The sequence below is a fragment of the Hyperoodon ampullatus genome (genome assembly GCF_949752795.1).
Source record: "Hyperoodon ampullatus genome assembly, chromosome: 13".
Taxonomy (NCBI): Eukaryota; Metazoa; Chordata; class Mammalia; order Artiodactyla; family Ziphiidae; genus Hyperoodon; species Hyperoodon ampullatus.
Window position 1 is genome coordinate 47,756,277 of NC_136926.1, and position 24,496 is coordinate 47,780,772.

Here is a 24,496-nt window from a genome sequence, read left to right on the forward strand (position 1 = left end):
AGCTATGTGAACTTGGGCAAGTTACTTAATCTCAATTTTGTAAGTGGGGCTCATAGGAAATGTCAACACCTATAATAACCCAGCTCTGTCTTTCTTGCAATGCAAAATATCAACAGTATACTTTCTCTCCTTCTAGACCACAAGGCAGAAATCATTTTACCCAGAATGTTCTTAATCAGAAAAGTGCAATAACTTTGGAGCATTCTTGATGTTATTGGCAAGAGAGGAAAAAGAGAGAAAAAATATATATATACCAGCTGTGTCAGAGTTCCAGCTCAATATCTCCACTGTTCATGGACTTTTCCCCATGCAAGACAGCAACTGAAGAAAATCCAAGCATGATGCCCTCGGATGACATTGTTCAAAGATTTAAGGAAATCTCTTTGTACCACTTTATAAGGGAGGAGGACGTTTCCCTGGAACCCCCTAGAAGACTTTCTCTTATTTCTCCTTGGCCACATACCTACCCCCGGTCAGTCACTGACAAAGAAAATGGAATCCCCCCATTAGCTGAGACCAACCTCGGCACATGACAGAGCAAATTTAGTGGCCATAAACAAAATGTACATGAATGAGCTGTGGCTGTGTTCCAAAAAGACTTAATTTATTGACATCGAAATTTGAATTTCATACAATTTTAAGTGTATGATATGTTATTCTTATTTTGATTTTTTCCCATTTAAAAATGTAAAAACCATTCTTAGTTCACAAAGAATGCAAGCTACAAAACAGGTGTCAGGCTGGATTTGGCCCATGGGTTGTGGTTTGCCAGCCCCTGGTGTATGTGTAACCAGACCCAAGTAGGTCCAAAAGGCACAGCGAACTGTCCGAACACAGACAGTGGCTCAGGCTCCTGTGGGGCCTGCTGCTTTCCCTTCTCTCCTTCAATCCTCTCTGTGATGAGTTAACTGAAGAGAAGAAAATGTGGGCGGAGCTGCAGGGTGTGGTAGCTCCAGGAAGACGTGGATGGCTGCTGCATCGCAACCCCACTGCTTCGAATTTGTGGATCTGGAAAAGACTTTACACAGCCCTGCAGTCCAGTGTTTCTCAAACTTCAGCCTGTGTAATAATCTCCTGCAGTGCCTGTTCATTTTATTTTAAATTTTTATTTTTTAAATGCAGTACAGTTGATCTGTGGTGCCTGTTTAAAATGCAGATTCCAGGCCCTGCCCCTGAGTTCTAATTCAGTAGATCTGGGTAGGACCTACGGATGTGCTTTTTTTTTTTTTTTGGTTATCTAGTTTTTATTTCATAACAATGAACTTAACTTTGCAATTCAGCTAAACTTGGAGGGGGATAAGGAAAATATGGAACCCAAAGAAGTGCAATGAGAGCACAAAGATTATAGGATATTTTGAGCAGACGGGGATAAAGGGGTGCTCTCTGGTGGTTAAGATAGAACACAAGTCAAATTTATTGTTAGATTTGTCCACAGTCAGCAATGGTGACCTTCTTGCTGGTCTTGCTATTCCTGGACCCAAAGCGCTCCGTGGCTTCCACAGTATTCATGCCCTCTTTCACCTTGCCAAAGACCACATGCTTGCCATCCAACCACTCAGTCTTGGAAGTGCATATGAAAAACTGGGAACCGTTTGTGTTGGGGCCAGCATTTGCCATGGACAAGATGCTAGGACCCATATGCTTCAAGAGGAAATTCTCATCATCAAATTTCTCCCCATAGATGGACTTGCCACCAGTGCCATTATGGCATGTGAAGTCACCACCCTGGCACACAAATCCCGGAATTATTCTGTGAAAGCAGGAAACTTTATAAACAAAGCCTTTCATCCCAGTGCTCAGAGCACGAAAGTTTTCTGCTGGCCCAAGAGCTCGCCATCAACGGCAATGTCAAAGAACACGGTAGGGTTGACCGTGGTTGGGCAGCGCGGGAGGTTCCGGGGTGGCGGCGTCTGCAAAAAAGCTGGGATGTGCTTTTTTTCTTTTTTCAGCTTTATTGAAGTATAACTGGCAATTAAATTGTAAGATATAATTTGATATATGTATGTACTGTAAAATGATACCCCCGTGGAGTTAAACATCCATCACCTCACATATTTACCTGTGTGTGTGTGGTGAAAATATTTAAGTGCTACTTTCATAGCAAATTTCAATTATACGATACAGTGTTATCTACTATAGTCACTGGATATGCATTTTTAATAAGCCTGTGACTCTGATGGGGACCCTATCAGTCAGAAAGTTAGTGGCAGAGCTGGGACTAGAATCCTGAGTGATCTTTCAATTAGCACACTGTCTGCTAATTGAAAAGGTTAAATGTGAATATAAGCAAAAGAGACACTGATTTTGATTCTGAATGAAACTCCACGACTGAGCTCTACACGGGGCAAACCCAATGGTCAAATGCAGATACCACCTTCCCTCCCCTATAGGTTTTTGTATCTTACACAACAAAGCCCAATTTTAGTATGAATCATATGTGTTTCTAACATCTCTTCCTCTGATCAGCATATGAGTATCTTAAAAACAGGAACTGCGAATCATTCACCTTTGCAACTCCCAGTGGGAGGGCCTGTCACATAATAGGCTGCCAATAATATTTACTGGGCAAATATTTGCATCAAAGTTTCCTTTCTAAAATTATTTCAAAACAGAGAAAAATTTAGAGAGCTAACATTGCATGGTATTTTTAATCAATATTGCATGACAGTTTAATTACAGAAAACAATTTAATAATATCCTGAGCAATGTGTATAATCAAAGCAACTAAACTAATATGCAAAATAGAGTAGGTAGAATTAACCAGCATGGCCTCAGCTTGGTAATTATTTAATTAGAAATATGTTTTTAATGAATTCCAGTGCTAAACAAAGTCACCAATGATGCAATGCTTTATTTGAAGCACTAACACTCTCTTTCAAGCCAGAACTCCAGATCCTCTTTCCTTACAATTGTCAATATTTACATTTTTAATGGAATCTCTATTTGGGAAACTGACACCACAGTGAACATGAAAGGGTAAACCTCTGAGATGCTACTCCAGGAGAATCGGTCAATGGCATTACAGGGACACATCTAGGACCTGTGTAAAGGGAAACTCTATTTATAAGGCAGACCCCGACAGAAGTGACTCTTCCCCGCAAAAAATATAATTAGACTTGGAAATAGAACAAAGAGGTACTGTGAGAGGACTATGAGAGGACTGTGACCTTGAGCAACCACTCCTTGAGCAGCTATAGAAGCAGATAACCAGAATTCTGAAAAGTATATTGGAGAGAAGCAAAGACTTCTTGGTAAAACTGAGATAAAGATTCAATTCCTAAAGTATTGATAAATGTTGATATTTGCAGATGTCAAGGCTTAAGAATTGTCTGCAAATACAAATTCACAATCTCTTCTTTGAGAACAGCTGTGTTTCAGGATTCAGAATGTTTCAGATTTTGAAAAGGAATACAGTGAAAACCCAACAAATGTAAAACGCTCCCAGCAGGAACGGTAGCAATGTCTCATAATCAAACACATTAAAACTTCTGCCACAGGGGTTCCCTGGTGGCTCAGCGGTTAAGAATCCGCCTGCCAATAAAGCAGATAAAATCCTGGTCCTGTTCATTAAGGCAGGATGGTGAATGGTGCAGTGCTGGAGCTGGTTCATATTGGCCCACAAGGGCTCATTGTCAAATTTTCAGGAATTTTTTTTTTTTTTTTTTTTTGGCCGTGCCACACAGCTTGTGGGATTTTAGTTCCCCGACCAGGGATTGAACCCAGGCTCTCTGCAGTGAGAGCTCGGAGTTCTAATCACTGGATCACCAGGGAATTCTCAAAATTTGCAGGAATTTTGACAACTGATTGTTGAAACTCAGCCATTATTTAAAAATTAAATTATGTAAACATAAAATTAAATTTATTTTATTAAAATCAAATATAATAAATATTCAAAACTCAAAAAAAAAAATCCGCCTGCCAATGCAGGGGACATGGGTTGGAGCCCTGGTCCAGGAAGATCCCACGAGCTTATTTGCGCTCTAGAGCCCGTGAGCCACAACTGCTCAAGCCCACATGCCTAGAGCCCGTGCTCTGCAACAAGAGAAGCCACCACAATGAGAAGCCTGCACACCGCAAGGAAGAGTAGCCCTCAATCACCACAACTAGAGAAAGCCTGCGCATAGCAACGAAGACCCAGTGCAGCCAAAAAAAAAAAAACTTCTGCCACAAAGTATATTGCTAACCACACTAAGTGCGCTAAGGAGCTTGCATAGCCTTCCATCTGTTCAATCATGGTTGTGCAGTCAAATTAGGTCAGGATAGGGCAGTTTTGCCACCAAATGGATTTCATTCTCAGAGTTTTCTGGACTTTGAGTATAAAAAATTAATAAACAGGAACCTCAATTAATATAGAGTTGGGAGGTCAGAAGGGGGCGCTCTCTTGTCCTACAATGAAAGCAGAGCCCAACAGGAGAAGAAAGGCGTCCTCTTCTGGCCTGGCAAGAGCTCAGCTGATAAGAGGTTGTCACAACTCAGCCAACAAAAAGCCACTATACTTTGAAATCTCGATTCCTCCAATGGACTTTTTGTTCACGGTAGCCCTCCCAACTTCCTTTGCCCCTCTTTAAAAGAGTTGTCCTCTCCTTGATGTAGGGAACTTGCACGTGGCTTGCCATGATTGCAGACCCCAAATTGCCATTCTTCATTGAGGCCCAATATATCCATTTTTGCTAGAGAAATAACTGGTAGTCTATTTGTTTTAGGTCAGCATTCTGGTGGTCTGTACAGAAACCAGAGAAGACCCCCAATGACTCCGAGACTGCTGGGCAGACAGATGCAGTGCTCACATTGAACCTGTTTTTGCTCTTTGTTTTTCTTGCTGACTCTGGGATTTGAGGGTAAGTCTTTCTCCAGGATCCCAACTTCGGCCTTCTTTGCTTTTTGAAGCTCTCAGGTCTTAGTCAGGATCTATTTAAAGTTTCATCCTTTCTGGTTAAGGCCTTGTTCTGTATGCAAGTACTCGTTTGGCACTTCGGCATGATTGTGAAATGAGACTGCATTGGAACTGGCTACACTTCAGCCCATACTGTCAGGAACAGAGACTGTTTCATTGGAGCTGTGCCGGTTCTGTCTTCAACCCAATTCCATCAGAAATAGGGGCTGTTCTATTGGAATTGCCCTGTTAAGATTTTAGTCTGGCTCCTTGGGGACCAGATTGTCCCTTAGAACTGGCTGGTATTAGGCCGTTTGAGCTATTTGAACAGTAAGTCTATTTGAAAATTATTCCCTTACTCTAGAGAAAAACCTCTGAGAGATGGGATCCCAGTTATCTAAATATTTTCATATTCACATTTTGTATTCTCTACAGGGACCTCGGCCAATTTTATGTTTGAAAACCACCGTCCTTCCTTATGTGCCTTTCCAACTAAATGGACTGACCTAACTAAAGACAATTTAGAATGTCAATGGCCATTATGGGGAATTTTTGAAATCCCCAAACTTACTTAACTCTAAAATTTCCAAAACTGAATGCAGCACCTAATTCGATTGGTATTTTGAGGCTTCTAAATGTTCTTAGGAAACTTTGCCTCTCTAAAAAATAAGATTTCAAGATTAACTGAGGCAAACAAAGGAAGATAAAATGGCTTCTCAAGCCTCAGGCTCTTCTTCCCCAGCTTTTGTGTCTCAGACTCTGACTCTGACTCTGGCACCATCTTCTTCCTTCCCTTCTATGCCACCTACACCTCTCCACCACCCTGTCCCCCCCAATATGAATTTTCTTGTCAAATTTCCCTTTTCTGCTGAGACTCTTCCCACTCCCTTTTCCTCTGAATTTATCAGAATCAGTTCCTTTAAAATTAAGCCTTCCGAGGATCCAGAGGCTAAACCCTTACTTTCTTATATTCCCTGGACTAAAGCTGAACTGTGAGCCATAGTCAAAGATTTAGGCAAAGTAACTAAGGATTCTCCAGATTTGCTGAGGGATTTAATAGAGTCATTCAAACTTACCAGCCTCGTTTCTCTGACTTATATCAGCTAGTTCATACGTTTGTCAGTGAAGGTCAGGCCCAACATTGGATGAAAACAGCTCGCTGGGAAAATCCTGAATGTCTCTAGAATTACAACTGGGAGACCAACCCACTAACTCATACATGATCAGGCTTGAGTACTCGCTAGTCGACGTCACTGAGCAATTTCCAGGGCTTTTCCAAAGCCTGTTGATTGGAACAAAATTCAGCCTAGTACACAAAAATCTGATGAACCTGTTCATGACTTTACAGTTGACTTCAGATTGTTTTTAAAGAAAATTCAGGTCTTCCTTCAAATGTTGATTCCATCTGGGTAGCTTTTAACTCTGTTTATTAATGGGCTGAACTGGGACCTTTCCCTTCTAGTAAAAAGGACCAGAATGGAATGGGAAACTATGTCTACTCCAGATTCAGTTCATCTGGCAAAGCAGCTCTCTCTCACTCTAGATGAAAAGGGAGATTGCCAAAATTCTTAATCTTCAACTCCAAATGAAAGTCCCTAAATGAAACCAAAACCCTTCTAGTTTCAGCTATTATTGCAAAGAACAAGGACAATGCAAAAGAGATTGTTAAAAATTCAAATGCTTCAGGCACCTTCAGCGCTCTAATCAGCCTTTCCACTGTCCTCCCAATTCTCAATGACAAGACTCAAAGGAACTGTAGGTGTTCTTCCCAATCCTCTCCTTAACTGGCTTGGAGAGACATTTCTCCATATTGGGAATGAATCTCTTCCCATCCTAATTGACACCAGAGCCACACTCTTGGTCCTCAACCCCACTACTATAAAGCAACCCCTGGGGCTTCCCTGGTGGCGCAGTGGTTGAGAATCTGCCTGCCAATGCAGGGGACATGGGTTCGAGCCCTGGTCCGGGAAGATCCCACATGCCACGGAGCAACTGGGCCCGTGAGCCACAATTACTGAGCCTGCGCATCTGGAGACTGTGCTCCGCAACAAGAGAGGCCGCGATAGTGAGAGCCCCGTGCACCGCGATGAAGGGTGGCCCCCACTTGCCACAACTAGAGAAAGCCCTCGCACAGAAATAAAGACCCAACACAGCCAAAAATTTAAAAAAATTTAAAAAAAAAAGCAACCCCTGTTCAAATCGTGGGGATCTCTAATGAACCTCGAGAGGTTCCTGTCTCTGAACGTACTCCCTTTTGTTTAGGCTCTTTGAGAGATACACACCCCTTTCCCCTTAGTTCCTCTGCCCCATTTGTTAGGGCAAGACTTCCTAGAGAAGGATTATGCTGGAATTGCTTTCTCCCAAAAGGGGGAATCATTCTAGAACTTGGAGATAAGTCATCAAAGCAGCCAACCTGACTCTGACATATTTTATTTGTTCCATCTCTAACAGTCCTAGAGTAGATGTGGAAACACCGATCATTTGTCCCTATTGAATCAGCTACCACCCTCTTTATGCGCAAAATCTCCAAATGATATTGGAAAAATTCACAGCACAACTCCCATCAAGATTCAAATAGATCCCTCAAAACCTCTTCCCAGAATTAACCAACATCCTGTAAGTAAAGAATCCCTTCAAGGCATAAAGCCCATAATAGAAGATTACAAGGCTTAAGTCCTCATTATCCCTGGTATTAATCCTTGTAACACCCCTGTTTTACTGGTGAGAAAACCTAAAGGGTGAGGGTAGAGGTTTGTTTAGGACCTCCAGCAATAAAAAACCTTGTTATCTCCCGGACAATCTGCTGTTTCTAACCCTCATACATTACTCACATCCATTTCCGCCAGAAGCAAATTCTTTACTGTAATCGATTTATGCAGTGCATTCTTTAGTATTTCAGTTGATGAAGCTAGCAATAAGTTTTTGCCTTCACTTGGGAAGAAAAACAATTCACCTGGACGGTAATGCTTCAGGGTTTTACTGAGAATCCTTATTTTTTGCAAATCCTGAAGGCTTATCTGTTTGATATAAAGTTCCCTAGAGGTTCTACTTTGTTGTAATAGGTGGATGATTTGCTTCTTTGCTCTTTTACTCGAGCCTCCTCACAGGAAGACAGCAACCACTTGCTAAAGTTTTTAGCCTTAAAGGGACTTAGGATGGCCAAAGAAAATTGCAGCTTGCCCAGACCCAGGTTCAATATCCAGGGCATCTGCTATCAGGATAAGGACTACACCTCAATCTAGATAGGTTTCATGGTGTCCTGAGTTTCCCAAAACCCAAAACTAAGAACCAACTGTGAAGTTTTCTTGGGCTAGTTGGCTATTGCTCAAATTGGATTCCAAGTGTCTCTCTTGTGGTCAAACCTCTGTGTTTTACTCAATTATAACAACCCTGAACCCAAGTGCATGGGAAGAATCAGATAACATAGCCATCAAGGCCTTAAAGGACAGTTTGATGAATCCACCCTTGGGCATCCCAATTCTGAATTCCTTTATTCCTTTTTGTACATGAAAAGGAAGGGACGGTCCTTGGGGTACTCACCCCCAAACACAGGACCACCACTGACCCATAGAGTACTACAGCCAGCACCTGGACCCTATGGCATGGGAATAATAACCCCCTTGCCTTAGAGTCATTACAGCCACTGCCCTTTTGGTGAAGGCCACCAAGAACATCACTGTGGGATCCCTTTAATCACTTTTGTACCTCATACAGTAGAAGCCCTCCTGAATTCTCATCACACTCAACATTTCTCAGTCACATGCCTCACCTACTATGAAGTCCCTTGTTAACTGTTTCTTCCATGACTCTTACATTGTCATAACCTTAATCTGGATACTCGTCTCCCCTCCATCACTGACAAAGTCCCTCATGATTCCTTAACACTGACAGATCACCTGACTCCTTTCGAAGATCTGCAGGAAATTCCATTGGGTAATGCTGACTTCTTATGGTTTACTGATGGATCTTATTTAAAAGGTGACAATGCAAATATTGTGCTGGGTATGTTATTGCTACTCCTTTTGATATCATTGAATCATTCTAGAACTTAGAGATTAAGTTCTCCAACAGGCTGAATTATATGCTCTTACATGGGCTTGTACTTCAGCCAAGGGCAAAACTGCCAACATTTATAACTGATAGTAAATATGTTTTTGGAATAGCCCATGATTTTGGAATGTTGTAGAAGTAATGTGACTACCTTACTCCCAGTGGAAATAGAATTTAAAATGGCCCCTATTTCAGGAATTACTAGATGCAATACTTTTACCTGTGTTTTTGCTTTATTATTAAGACTTCAGGGCATTCTAAACTTGACTCTCTGGAAGTTAAGGAAAATCATTTTGGTGACATTTCCTCAAAAAAATGCTGCCCTTAAAGAAACCAATATCAAGCAAACCTCTGCCATTGTCCCAAGAGGTATTTCCCTAAATGACAACTTAGGAAAACTGGTTAGAACAGTGCAAAAACTGACCTCAGAGAAGGAGAAACAAGATTGGAAGCTCAACAATTGTTGGTTTGGTAAAAAGAGAAAGCTCTGGTTTGCACCAAGTAACAACCCAGTCCTACTGGAGATTCACGAATTCCCACTCCTCACCATTGTACATGCCTTAAACCACTGGTCTACTGAAAAAATTATAGCATTCATGGACCAATATTGGTGGGGAAACATTAACAATGCCACAAAGAGTGCCCACCTCACTTGTCCCACTTGTCCAAATACAACCCAAGAAAGCCTGTTTATACAGCTCCTGGACATTTTCAACTGCCTAATGGACCATTCAAGGTTTGGCAAATGGATTTCATACAACATCCTCCAACTCATGGATATAAATATGTTTAAGTCACAGTGTGTATGTTTTCACACTGGAACGAAGTCTTCCCGTGCAGGCAGGCAGCACAAGTCAAGATATACTTTGCAACTTTCAGCTCCACAGAACCGCCAGGTGAGGGCTTGGTCACTTCAAGTCTGGTCCCCTTTGTGGTCTCTATGCCAGTGTCAGACACAGATACGGCTCTCTGTCCTTCCAGACTTCCAATGGGTAACTAGTAAATAGCTCTCTTTCACACACACACACACACACACACACACACACACACTCATATGCTCACACACAACCAAAATAAGGCATTCATGCATATAACAGAACTTACTGACATTTGGAGTCGACAGAGGTATAGAAGACAGCAATTCCAAATCCTAAAAATTAGATGAAACCGGTTCTTAAATTGTTTTTCACCTCATCGTGCAATTCAGCTGCCCTCATTCCTCCAACACCATTCTCTTTTCAGAGGTTCCCTTCCTCAGACAATCCACAGACACTTAACTCCCCTCACTTTATTACCTAGAACAATTATATTCTCCCATGCTCTCTGATGGTATCATGGGGGAAAGAATAGTCTCCAAACTGGGAAATGGAAGAATTTTGTACCTTGCATCTTTGTTTGGATCCTGAAAAGTATCATTACAGGCAATGGCCTGTTTAAAATTCAGCTGCACTCCCAGGCCCTCCGCTTCTGCTCTCTGCCTGATCCCATTTCACCCTTTCGGGTTGATTGGACTAATCAGCACCTCAGCTGGGGGATGAAATTTTGCTATTCCAGTGATCAGCCCCATAGACATATCTGCCTCATTTGCTTGTAGATGGTTGTTCTTTCTTGTCTGGTAGACGGCATACCTGGCATCTGGGACCAGCCCTCACAGACGTTTTGTGTAACCACTGATAGAGTCGTGATATGAAATGAAACTGCAAATATTTCTAACTTTGAAAAACATTAGCTACTTATGTAATCATTCTTTTTCCAAACTATTTAATACCTTTATTTTCACTGTCCTTCTCCCTCTCTTTCTCTCTCTCTCCTCTTTGAACTTTACTGATTCCCTCGCCCCCTAGAAAATTAATGAACTTAGGCAAAATCACAATCAAATTTGTCTAAGAAATTGTGTTTCACAATGAGCTCTTCTGAATTAATGACCCAAAGGTACCTGAAAAGATGTTCTACGTCATTATTCATGAGGGAAATCCAACTTAAATCCACTACGAGTTACTACTTCACACCCATCAGAATGACTAAATTTAAAAGACTGACTGTTCCAAGTGTTGGTGAGGATGCGTAGGGACTGGACTCTCATACGCTGCTGGTGGTGTATAAAGTAGTACAGCCACTTTGGAAAACACTTTGGCAGTTTCTTAAATGGTTAAACGTACACCTATTCTATGTTCCAACCACTTCACTCCCAGGCACTTTACCAACAGAAATGAAAACATATGTCCGTTGAAAGACCTGTACACAAATGTCCATAGCTAGTAGCTAAAGTTCATTGTGATAGCCAAAATCTGGAAATGACCTAAATGTCCATCTACAGGAGAATGGATATACTATAGTGTACCCAAAAATTGGAATATACTACTCAGCAAGAAGAAGAAGTTAGCAGTTGATACAGACAACAACATGGACGAATTTCAATGTAATTATGCTAAGTGAAAAAAGGCAGACAAAAAAGACTATGTACTTATGACTCCACTTATATAAAATCATAGGAGCGGGCTTTCCTGGTGGCACAGTGGTTGAGAGTCCGCCTGCCGATGCAGGGGACACGGGTTTGTGCCCCGGTCCGGGAAGATCCCACATGCCGCAGAGTGGCTGGGCCCGTGAGCCATGGCCGCTGAGCCTGCATGTCCGGAGCCTGTGCTCCGCAATGGGAGAGGCCACAGCAGTGAGAGGCCCGCGTACTGCAAAAAAAAAAAAAAAAAGGCTAAAGAAGAACTGAGCAAATGGAGAAATATATCATGTCCATGGATTACAAAACAATAGTGTAATTGTTTTGTAATTACAAATTTATCTCACCAAATTTATTTATAAATTCAATTCAATCACTGTATGTGTGTGGAAATTGACAAGTGAATCCTAAAATTTGTGTGTAAATGCAAAAATGGCAGCTGATTCTTAAGAGAACTGTTCTATTCTGTTTTTACCCCACTTTCAGAGGCACCTGGGAGCTATGCGAATGCAAATCACGGCTCTTGTTGAAACAAGAAATTCCGCATCATGGCAGAATCTATAAGAGAAAATCTATCAGGTAGTTCAAAACAGTAGCCATTAAATTTATGAGACACTTAATGTAACTGCTCTCCAACACATTTCTATGAATCTCATTTTCTCTGTATGGTAGTCAATGACTTTTGTTTGAAAAGTGCAGCAGAATATTTCAAAGTACTGTCTGCTTCTACCTCCCCCCAACTAGCTTGCTTCTGTTCTTGGAGTATTGCTCTGAACGGGAAAAAAATGAAACCAAGAAACATCCAGACCCTTCTCAATCAGGTGGCCACTTTAGTCACTCCCCGTGCTCATAGGGATATCGAGGAAACAAAGGGAAAGGAAGAGAAGGGAAGGGAGGGGAAGGGAAGGGGAGGGAAGGGAAAAGAAAGTTCTAACTTGCATCTGCTCTGGTCGTTCCTAGAGGCTAGTGTAGTTTGGGTCCAGCCTGGGTTTTCCAAGAAGTCTGAATGCAATAGGATTTGATGAATCCCAGGAAAGAATCATACCCAAATTTCCTCTTACCTGGGTCTGCTATGATGAATGGATTTTCCACTCTGAAAGAAAAATTATTTTTGTTAAAATGTGGTCCTTTTTCAAAATGTAAAATATCCCAAGAAAACTAACACCAAGCAAAGATCCAGATTTAATACCTTAGTTGATCAATGATAACTGACAGAAGATACTGACTGGATGGAAAGATGCCCATTCATGCTTTATATCTGGCTAGAGTAGGGTTTCTCCACCTTACTACTACCGACATCTGGACCTGGATAATTCTTTGGAGTCAGGTGCAGGGTGGGAGCTGTCCTTGCAGGACCAAACATTCAGAGGCATCCTTGGCCTCTAATCACTATATGCCAGTAACAACCCACACAGGGTGACATCCAAAAATGTCTCCAGGGAATCCCCTGGTGGTCCAGTTGTTAGGGCTCGGCACTCTTACTGCCAGGGCCTCGGTTCAATCCCTGGTCGGGGAACTAAGATCCCACAAGCCACACAACGTGGCCCCCCCCAAAAAAAAATGTCTCCGGACATTGTTAACCATCTTCTGGAGGCAAAATTGCCCTTGATTGAGAACCACCAGACAAGAGTTTTAGACGAAGTAAAGTTACTGATACATGCAACAACATGGACGAATCTCAAAAACATTATGAGTGAAAAAAGCCTTGCCCGAAAAGAGCATATATTATATAATTCCACTTATATGCTGTTCTAGTACAGGCAAAACTAATCTTTGGTGGTAAGAAGTAGAACAGTGGTTGCCTGTAGGTCACAGGGATTAATGGGATGAGACATGAGGGAAATTTTTGAGGTGAAAGTAATGTTCTATATCCTGATCAGAATTTGGGTTATACAGGTGTATGCATACTTAAGATTTGTGCATTTCATTTTACGTACAGGAAAAATAAAACTAAAAAAAATTGAACTAATGCTATGTATGCTGAAGTATTTAGGGGAAACTATTCAAACGTCTTGAATTTACTTTCAAATGTATCAAAAAAAAGATGACTTGATGGATGACTAGAAGATGGGCAGAGAGATGTGTGATGAAGCAAAATGTTGGTGGTAGAATCTAGGTGGTGGTATTGGTGTTCACTGTAAAATTATTTCAACTCTTGTAAATGTTAAAAAAAAAATTATGTGTCTGGTTAGTGGTGTCAGATGGCCTAAACCAGCAGCTTCATAAATATTCACGCTGATAAAGCCAGTCCTTTGCTCCCTCACTGCATTCAGGTCTCCACTCAAATTTCACCTTATCAGAGATATCTCTGACTCTTTCTGTAAAAATAATGCCACAACCCCTCTCAAGCCCCTAATGCTATCTTCTGCATTATTTTACTCTATAGTTCATATTATAAACTGACATATATTTATTTACTAGTTGCTCATCTCCTTCTGCTAGAACATAAGCTCCATGCAATCAGATTCATTGTTTTATACACTACTGACTCCCCAAAATCTAGAACAATGTCTGACACATAGTAGCAGCTCAATAAATATGTGTTGGATGAAAACAATGCTGAAAGAACCAAGAAGATTTCTCATGCGCAATTTCTGTGTGCAAGATGCTGGGCCAAACATAGAAAGTAAGACTGGCTATCATCTCTCTTCTCAACAGATCTTCAGCCTAGTTGGGTGTCACAGGATAGTAATAATTACAATAATAGCAACACACAGTGGCAAATGCAAAGTGCCCAAGGAAAGCTAAACAACAAAACAGGAAAGGGCCTCTTGGAGATGAGATTTAAGCTTTGTCTCAAAGGAACAGTAATGACTTCTTGGTTTCCTTGGAAGGTACACCTGTCACTCTAAATTAACACATTGGGATGCCACTTTTCAGGATTGTTTGATATATCACTTCTCATGAATTCACTCAACTTCACAGATGTTGACATAATTGAGCTTTGGGGAATCATGAAGCTAGAAAAAGCCAATGAAAAAAAGAATTTGAAGACAGGAAATAACTGAGAGAACCAGGTCTCAGAAGAGGGAATATGATGGATATCTCAAGTGGAGGGATTTACCTGGGACAGGAAAAAGCATTTCTTGTTCTGAGCCTGGAGGGAGAGAAGTTGATTATCAGTATAGAACTGAGTAGATGAAAGACAAGAAGGTAATGGTGCTTATGCTTTCATCATCTCTTTGTAAGAGAGGACCTTGGTCAGAGCCCAAATGTACAGGAAACAGAGGCAATGTCACATAGTGATTAAGAGATTCTGCAGACAGGATGCCTACATTTAAATCTTAGTTCTGGTACTTAGTAGCTGTGTGACCTTGAGCAAGTTATATAAATTCTCTGTGCCTTAATTTCCTCGTCTATAAAATGAGGTGAGAAGTAATAATAATAGTATCTACCTCCCAGGGTTGTTATGAGAATTAAATTTAAATGACTTAATACATAAGAAGCATTTTGAATAGTGACTGACACATATTAAGTGTATTATTATTTGGAGGCTTAAGGTTGCTAAGAGCTACTGTGAGAAACCAGAGCAAGAGGAAGGTAAAATGAAGTTCCAGTGATGCTTGAATGAGGTTGCAGACGATGGGTTGATTGTTGTATTAATCTAAAGATGTTTAGGGAGGGATAAATTGGGAGATTGGGATTGACATATACACACTACTATATGTAGATAACTAATGAGAACCTACTGGATAGCACAGGGAACTCTACTCAATGCTCTGTAATGACCTATATGGGAAAAGAATCTAAAAAAGAGTGGATATATGTGTATGTATAACTGATTCACTTTGCTGTATACCTGAAACTAACACAACATTGTAAATCAACTATACTCCAATAAAAATTAATTTAAAAAAATAAAGATGTTTAGATTTTCTCAAGAAGAGCTAAGCTACCTAGTGCTGGAGAAGAGAAAGTGAGCTTTAAGACATATCCAAGGTCGAGGGCCTACAAAGTGAGTTGTATGGAGCCACAGTGGATCTACAAGCTGAGACTGGTAGGGAGGGAGCAGTTCAATGGGTCGACCTGGTTGTAAAGATGTGAGTCCTGGGGGAGAAGTGTTCCACTTGCTGAAGTCACCCACGGTGACAGCATGAGGAAGGGTGGAGTCAAGACTGGACTCTGGGGTGAGCGTCACCATGTGTAGGGGAGTCTCCTGATGCTCAATCAGTGGTGACAAGAACTGTATGGGGAGTTGATGCGGTCATAGAGAAGGGTTATTAGGGAAGGGTGGTCTAGGGAGAGCATTTGGTTTCTTTAGGCCTCACAGAGCCGTATTCCTGGGGTTGGGGGAGAGAAGAAGGAGGATATTGTGAACAAAGTTGTGCCCCCAAAATTCATGTTGAAGCCCTATCACCCAATGTGATAGAACAGAATTTGTAGACAGAACCTTTAAAGAAGTAATTAAGGTCATTAAGGGTGGGGCCTTAATTCAGTATGATCCGTCCTTTATAAGAAGAGAAAGAGACACCAGGGGTGGGTGCACAGAGAAAAGGCCCAGTGAGTATACAGTAAGACAGCCATCTGCAAGCCAAAGAGAGAGGCCTCAGGAGAAACCAAACCTGCCAACAGCTGATCTTGGATTCTCAGCCTCCAGAACTGTGAGAAAATAAAATTCTGCTGTCTGAGCCACCCAGTCTATAGAACTTTGCTCTGGCAGCCAGAGCAGACTAATATAAGAGGCTACAGACCCAGATCTCACCCTCAACCCTGCAGAAACAAGAATCAGATTTTGTTCGTGTGCACACTAGATAATCATTCAAGGACTAACTCATAGGTACCAAACTCATAAAAGGTTATTTTATGGACCAGAAGAGTAATATTGATTAACAAGCAAAATAAAGCCTGCAGGAGGACTGGAATACATATTACTACTACTACCAGTGTGTTCTCTCCCTGTTGGCAAATCCTGGGGAAGTTAAATCATTATTTAAAGGTCACTTGGTGAGCCTGGCTTTAGGAGAAAGGGAAGTGGAGGGTGTGAAAGACACTGCCGCAACTCCTGTTGCCAGTGACAAGGGCCTGTGACCTCAGAATGGGCTTACATCTTTGTTTATTCAACTTATTATGACTCAGACACCCACAGGCCTGCTTCCTCCAAAGTGCCTTCCTAGCTACTTGCTGGCGTTTCCAAGGTCCTGCCTCAGGGGAATTTTACCGCAGGTGCCCCGGTTTCTTCTTAACCTGCAACCCTGATGAGCCTTGTGAAGCGGCCCCCTGGTGGGGTCAGCTGTCCCTCATGACGACCATGCCACTGCTTCCACTCGGTCCTCAGCTTGGAGATCCTGTTGCCACTAATTGCCCAGAGAACAGCTGAGACCAGATGGCAGCTTTTATTAATTTTTAGTAAAGTAGGAATACAGAAAATGATGCTGAGAACACTGTAACTGCTACAAACCTAACCTCGAGACTTGCTTAACCGACTTACAGCAGACCCTCCTCCTGCCAGGAGCAGGCCTTGCTCCCCAGTGGGAATCCCAGGCATCTCTAAACATCCCCACAAATTGACTCCAGACCCAACTCTACCCCAGATGGTGTCCTCCCTCCTCCCATCCTACCTCAGGATGATTAACAGTAGAAACATGTTTTCTCTTCAGGAGAAACCTCACACACACACACACAACACACAACACACACACACACACAACACACACACAACACACACACACACACACACAGCATGGTGTGGGGTCCAAGCCTCAGCCAGTGCCATGGCAACAGTCAGCAGTCTCCCAAGTCCAATATCCCTCCTTTTGTGACATTTCCACCTTCTGACAATGACACATATATGGATGTGACTGTGAAATCTCCCCCAATAAATTTTAAGAAAGAGATACCATATTAACCCCTGAGTGTTAAACCAGTGAATTATAACAGATGTGATTCAATCTGCTCAAAGTTTATCTTAGAGGTTAGAGTTTCTCCCAGGCCATGAATGGGAAGAAAGCAGAAGAAAAGCAACTGATGCTTGACTGAACACAGAAGGAAACCAGCTTTATCACGGCCACAGGAGTATCTGAAGAGGGACGGGTGAGCAGAGGAGGTCATCCGCAGGGAAGGTAATAAATGGGTATTGAATGATGAGAAGGAATTCCTCAGGGTTCAGCCAGGAAGAAGAAACATTGAATCTTAGAAACTCCATCACAAGAAAGTACTTTTTTGGAGGCTGTGGTTTACGGAGAAACAGGAAGGCAGGCTAGAGAAACAAGAAGAGAGCAGAGGAAAGCTGCTTCCTCATTTCCCAGGGGGGACCCACCTCAGCTCTCTTTGGCCTGTGGCTCTTATTAAATTAGACAAGGAGGCCATTAGACTGAGATGGCTCTGATACCCTGCCGTCCTCCATTAGCCAACAGTGTGATGTAAATGCCTCAAGGTTACAAATCAAAACACTAAGGCCACAGACAGCCACGCAGGCTTTAAGCTGTAGCCTATCAAATACAGTAAGTCCCCTACATACCAACCTTCAAGTTGCGAACTTTCAAAGATGCGAACGTGCATTCACACGTCCAATCACGTAAGTCAGTTCACGTGTCTGGCGTACATTGTCACGTGCATGCATCCTCTACAAGAGGTTGTGCTATTGTGTACTTTACTGCACAGTACGGTATAGAGTACTGTAGTACAGTATCTTTATTTCAAGCCCAGCATGTCCGGAAGCAAGCGTAAAAGCGGCGGTGATGTAGCTGGTACTACTGTACTTTTCAACGTACTGTATTGTAAGGTAAAAAATGTTTTCTTTATTTTTTGTGTTTGTTTTTTATGTATTATTTGTGTGAAAAGTATCATGAACTTATTACAGTGCAGTACTATATAGTCGATCATGTTAGTTGGGTACGTAGGCTAACTTTGTTGGACTTATGAACAAATTGGACTTACAAATGCACTCTCAGAACAGAACTCATTCATATGTAGGGGACTTACTGTAATTTCCTTTCTTTCTTACTGTAATTTCCTTTCTGTGAATTTTCTCTGAGTGTCCCCCAGCTCCTTGTCCTTGGATGCCCCTAATCACTTCCAGTTTGCCACTGCCTGATTCTCATAGATTTTTGCTCAGATAAACTCAACACTTTTAATATGCCTCAGCTTAACACTCTTGAGAACTCCTATTTATTTGGATTCTGCTGTACAGTTCACAGAGGGTTTCATCTGCATCTCACTGGCTGAAATCTCCGTGAGGGGAGCAAAGAAGGTGGTGTCAGGCTCCCCTTGCTAAGAGGAAACAGGCAACACCATTGCTAGTATGCAGCAAACTGCTCTAAAACCGATCTTCAGAGTCCAAGTCAAAGAAACTTCCCCCATAGGATTGTTGACCCCAAAACAATGCTTGTCTCCCCAGATATGCCCTTTCTCGTCAGGCCTCTGTCATTTCTCTTTCCTGCTTACTGCTCCATCCTTCACCTTTACGTTCCTCCCAATTTGTGCCTCTTGGTGGCGCTGTGTCTAGACTGTTGTGAGGACCCCGTAGAAAAAAGGCAACAGCGCCACTCCCTCCCCTCACTCTGTGATGCCACTGCTCTTTGCCTTGGGATTTTTCACTTAGGTAATAACTGAACTATAAATTACAAGCCCTGTTCTGTCTTCTTTTAGCAAGGAGTCCTAAGGCAAGGCAACACTAACCTGGACGGGTTCCAGGAAGAGAAGATTGGAAGGAGAAAGAGGAAAAACAGCCATTTATCACAATCTGGATTGTTAAATGGTGAAGCAAAACGGATACCCTTTGTCCCCGCAAATACTTGTTACAGCTCATGAGATGCAAAATAAGTGGGAAATGGACTACAACACTTTTAAAAGATTATGTTCCTTGCTTATTTTCTTGTGTGCCCTTGACCCTGAAACTTAGGGGAAAAAAACCTTCAAAGTTGAGGAGATACCAAAAGGTGACCAAACCAGAATGCGAGAACATCATTTACGTCAGAAATCATCTGCTAGTCTTTACTGTTAAGCAAAATCTGTTAGCCTGGTTTAATGGGGATGGCTCGGTCTGAATGGGGTGAATTGTGCTGAAGGAAAACATTATGCATTTATCTTCCTTTCCTGTGGGTGTAAAGCTGGTTCTGACTGTTATCTATGCAAGGAAAGCTGGCATTTAATGACCTTGCATTTGCATAATGACCAGCCTTTGCAGCTTTTGCTGTCCCAGCTAATTGCCTTAGAATACTTCTGCTACATCTGTTGGGTTTTACCAGTTTCTAATAGAATCAAAATCCTCAATCCCAGCCAAATCCACACCACTTATATACAAATTTTGAAACATGCGGTTGTATGAAACACCCAGAATTCATGTGATTTGCCTGCTGACAAGATCATGCTCTATCAGAAAGGAGGTAACAACCCAGAAAGGACACACAGTCATCAAAGAACAAAAAAATCAAAATCCTGTTTTCTATGGCCTCTGTACCTCACTGGAATAAGCTTTGAACAAAGCTTTGTTTCCTCTCAGGATAGAGGTATCTTCCTATGAATAGAATCCAAGATTCTACACACCAGGCGGTTCTCCGGAGCTCAGTGGGGTCTCTTTTATAAGATCACTAATTTCATTCATGAAGGCTCCACCCTCATGGCCTAATCACCTCCTAACACCATCACGCTGGGCATTAGGATTCACCATGTGAATTGTACAGGGGTGCGAACATACAGACCATACATAGCACTTGGTGTGAGGACTTTTTTCATTTTCTAATGAGGAAACTGTACTTCACGTCAAGGTCAATGACTGGTGCGATTGAGGCAGGACACAAGGGCACAGGTCTAGACGGGGTGCCCTCTCTCTTAAACCTGTTTGGGTGGGTGCTGCCAACGGCTGGTTCTTTGGGAACAAGTTTTATAGGTTTCAAATTGACCAAGACACTTGGGTTTCTGCAGGCTTTCTCCAAAGAAGGCATCATATAACTTGGTTTTCCCTTTACTAAATTAGAATCACTTTCCAGTCCCTTGCTTCAGAGTAATCTAGATTGAAGGATTAGATATTTGTAGACTTTTCAGACACATTATTTATCTACAGTTTACTCCCAAATCTCCTATCCGAAATCTTTTTCATGGAGATTGATATAGGTCAGTGAAATTAAAGATTCCGATCAAAAAACTCCCCTTGCTCTGACCCTACACTCTCCAAACCACATTTGGATGATAACTTGGAGCCTTAGTAGCTTGTCCGCAAGAAGCCCAAGGGCAGATCTGACAACGTAAGCGTTCTGATCAATTTGTCGGTGCTGTTGTTTTTGTAAGTTAATAAATGGGTGTACACGATACACTCCCCTCAGTTATTATGCATGTGTCAGGGCAGGGCTTGTGTGCCTACCTCAGTCTATACAAGTATTGAATCTTTTTCTCGGTTTTTGTCAAAGCCAGATTTCTGAGAGTTGGAGGCTTTGGAACATCCCTTCAAAGCTGTGAACTGGTTAAGGCGAATACCACCTGTGAACGCTCTTGGGAGTGGCAGCTGGTCTCTGCCGGCGACAGATACCCTCCTGCAACATGTGGGCATGTATCTTAACGTTCAAAATGGCAACAGTATAAGATCCTGTGCTTTAAGAACATTTAGCAGGTGAAAATTTGAGCTTAATTTAAATCAACAAATTAGAGAACTTCCTTTGTATAAAACCTCATCAGTTTCAACCAAATAGGGACATTGCTTTGATTATTGCAAACAATTCTAATTTTCAGAATAACTATTTCTATGAAACAGTCTATGAATTAATAAATATACACATATATGTATTTTAATATTACAAACAAGAAAGTGTATATCACACACACACACTTTCTAATTCACAGATTGGAGCACATAGAATTTTAATGCCCAAAGCCACAATCACTTAAAAGTTGACATAAAGTTCAGAGTTTAATTTGCTCAATTAGAGTCAGCTTGTCTCTTTCTTTCTCTTAAAAATTATATTTTTTCTATCATATTATTCCATCACATAAAAAATGAAAGAATTAAAAATACTACAAAATATGAGATTTGTGATATTTCTGTCATAAATAAGAAAAAGGTAAAGCCACATTACTTGGCAAGAGTTAACAATCCTCTATGATATCACCCCATCTCATATTGGGGAAGAGTTATGCTAAATATAGAACATTTGAATGCATGCAAAGCCAAATTGGTGAATAAGAAAAAGGAAATAACAAGCTGTGGACCAGGTGCCAGCCACCCCAAATAGAAAAATCTGGGTGAATATCAGGAACCCTGGAATTGCTTTATCAGTCATTTGAGGACAGACTGTAGAACAACTGTCTTCATCTGCAAAGAATTCCTGATTATCATCAGATTATTAAGGCATGATACCAAGAAATAAATGTCTAGCACAGATTTTTGTTTATGATGGAACCGCGGAGGGTATAGATATCGTTTCTAAGGCTATCCATGTTCCTTGGTTCTTGGCTAGCAATCCCAACAATTTCTTGATATAACCTGTTCCTTGTTCCTTTAAGATTACATGCTGAGGTGTAAAAGTGTTTTGCTAGTCTTAACATTACTCAGGAAACTTCTCAAATGTTCAAGTAGCCTCAAGAGACAAAATGCTGCTTTCTGTTGGGAGACAGCTCTCCACGGGGCTCCTGCGTTTCTACGTGTCTTGTGAGCCGAAGCATCACCTGGCTATTGGTTTCAGACTACTCTTTCCAGGATGTGTAGTGAACAGCCTTGTAAGCTTAGTGTCCAGGATAACCCTAGTTAATGACCCTCTCTGCAGTCAAGTTCAAGCAGGTTGGCTTATAGCCCATTATAAAAGGTATCTTACAAATGATGAAATAAAATTCATATTTTCAGCAAGACAAGAAAAATTTAAACATAAAAGTTTTCTCTGCCCGTTTAGGCCTCCTCCTTCCCGTCTAGTGTGTATTGTGCATTGGCATTAACCAGCCCTCCTAGGAGATAACCTTACTTCTTAATCTCGTAAGGGATCACGATGACCTACTACTTGCTTTGTACATGCAGATCTGAATTATGTAAACTGTGAGTGCGTTATGTGATGTATAATCCCTTGTTTCAAAAACGTATATAACTATGCTTTGATCTCCAATGGGCAGAACAGCCCTCAGAACTTTCTGAAAGACTATCTCTTCGGTTGTAATCCTCAGGTTGGCTCGAATAAAATTTTCCATTTCTTTCTTAGATCAACTATTGATTAATTTTTTGTTGGCATAAATATTCTATAAACAGCCTTTTGAACTGATGTTGTCCCATAATCAGTCAGTGAAAGCCCTTTGAGAAAAATGGATTGATGAAGACTGGACTTTAAATTTTTGTTTAAATTAGGAAATTTGGCCATTTAGGCAATTTCACTCCATTTGAAAACAGACTCTAGTTTGTGTTTTTGTTAACAGTAAGCCTTCAGTGAATTCTTGTTTCAATGCTACAGCTTAGTAACAGCTGTCCTTTGGGGACTTAATCAAGGGCCCAGATTGGCCACACTTGGGGCAAAGCAGCCTGGGAGAAGCTGCAGCTGAAGAGAAGCCTGTTACCTTCCCAATGGCCAGAGGTGGCCCAGAAGCCAGAGCAGCAGCTGTCCAGACAAGCATAACCAGGATGAATTTGAGGCAGGAGATAGATGGGCTCCAGGTTAGACATTTACAGCCAGCCTCCTGTTTATACTTCAAGATAGAAATAACAACAGGAACAGGGTAAATATCTGGACTTTGTCTCCTGTGGACACTTTAAGAAAACAGTAATGGCAGAGACAGAGGGGGGCTAACCACTGCCTGTGTAAAAAATCAAGAGGTCACATATTTTTCATCCTTGGGGTCAGAGAGACCTCGACTGCACATGAGCAGAAAGGCTCCTTGGGGATCAAAAAGGGAGGGGACGCCAGACCATAATAAGTTTTGCTAGCTTCCCAAAGGTCCTTGCACTGAAATCCATCTTGGCTAAAGGATGCATGCACACATAAGAGAGGGTCCTGAGTCAAAGAACAAAGCAAGCCGATTGGCCAGAGGAAAACAAAGACTTGGAAGACTGGCCCTCTCCAAAATCAGACTTACAGTAGGGTAAACTTCCTTGGGAATGGTGAGGGGAATCTGGTCAAAGACTAGACTTTAAAAGGATGAGTCTGGGAAATGGAGAATTAGGGGGAATAATTGGTTAACAATAGCAATGCTAACCTCAACCAAATTAACTGCTGTATTAAAAGTTGGGTTTAAATAATAAAATATGGGGGACTTCCCTGGTGGCGCAGTGGTTAAGAATCCGCCTGCCAATGCAGAGAACACAGGTTTGAGCCCTGGTGCAGGAAGATCCCACATGCCGCGGAGCAACTAAGCCCGTGAGCCACAACTTAGAGCCCATGTGCTCTAAGGTCTGCGCGCCACAACTACTGAGCCTGCGTGCCGCAACTACTGAAGCCTGTGCACCTAGAGCCCATGCTCTATAATGAGAGAAGCCACCCAATGAGAAGCCCACGCACTGCAATGAAGAGTAGCCCCCGCTCACCGCAACTAGAGAAAGCCTGTGCGCAGCAGTGAAGACCCAAAGCAGCCAAAAAAAAAAGAAAGCAAAAATATATAAATAAAGAAATAAAAATTAAAAAAATAAAATATGGCACACCAAACCAGCCTGCCTCCATAAAACTATCAGAGTGACCCACTCATTGGACAAATACTTCTGAGGATATAGTTGCCGGCCAGCACTATGCTAAGATGCAGAGGTGCAATGGCGAACATGATGCATGCCCTCGAGGATCTTAACAGTTAAAGGTAACAACACATCTTACTGACAATGGCTACACAGTTTTATTATGTTTTATTTAGGGTTATGTTCAGTAAAAAGAGCAATGGCTTAAATAAAATTAAGGTTCACTTCTTTTTCACCAAAGTTCAGGTAGATAGGCTACTACGTAGACTCCACAATCACTAGGACCACGGGCTTCTACTAATTGTTTTCTCCATTCTCAACACATGGTTTCCACCGTGTGGCTGAGGATGGCTGTTTTAGTTTCAGCCATCCCAGCCTGTGTTTCCTGGCCTTTAGCAAGGATGAAAAGAGAGAGGGAAGGTATACCCCCTCCCTTTGGGGACACTCCCCAGAAGTCCCACATAATACTTCCAATTACATACCAGAGGCTGGAGTTTAGAAACATAGCTACATCAACTCTACCAGAGAGTTCCTTATTCTGACCAGCCAT

The 24,496-nt window shown here is 41.8% G+C and overlaps 1 protein-coding gene across 1 annotated transcript; it reads right to left on the reverse strand.

Moving 5' to 3' along the window:
• Positions 1-1,419: 1,419 nt before the first annotated feature.
• LOC307062462 (uncharacterized protein) lies at positions 1,420-24,496 on the reverse strand (the record flags this gene model as incomplete). Its single annotated transcript, XM_079718174.1, is given in 5 exon segments — positions 1,420-1,829; positions 1,832-1,949; positions 15,361-15,558; positions 20,686-20,842; positions 24,429-24,496. Coding segments are annotated over 5 exon segments (951 nt in total).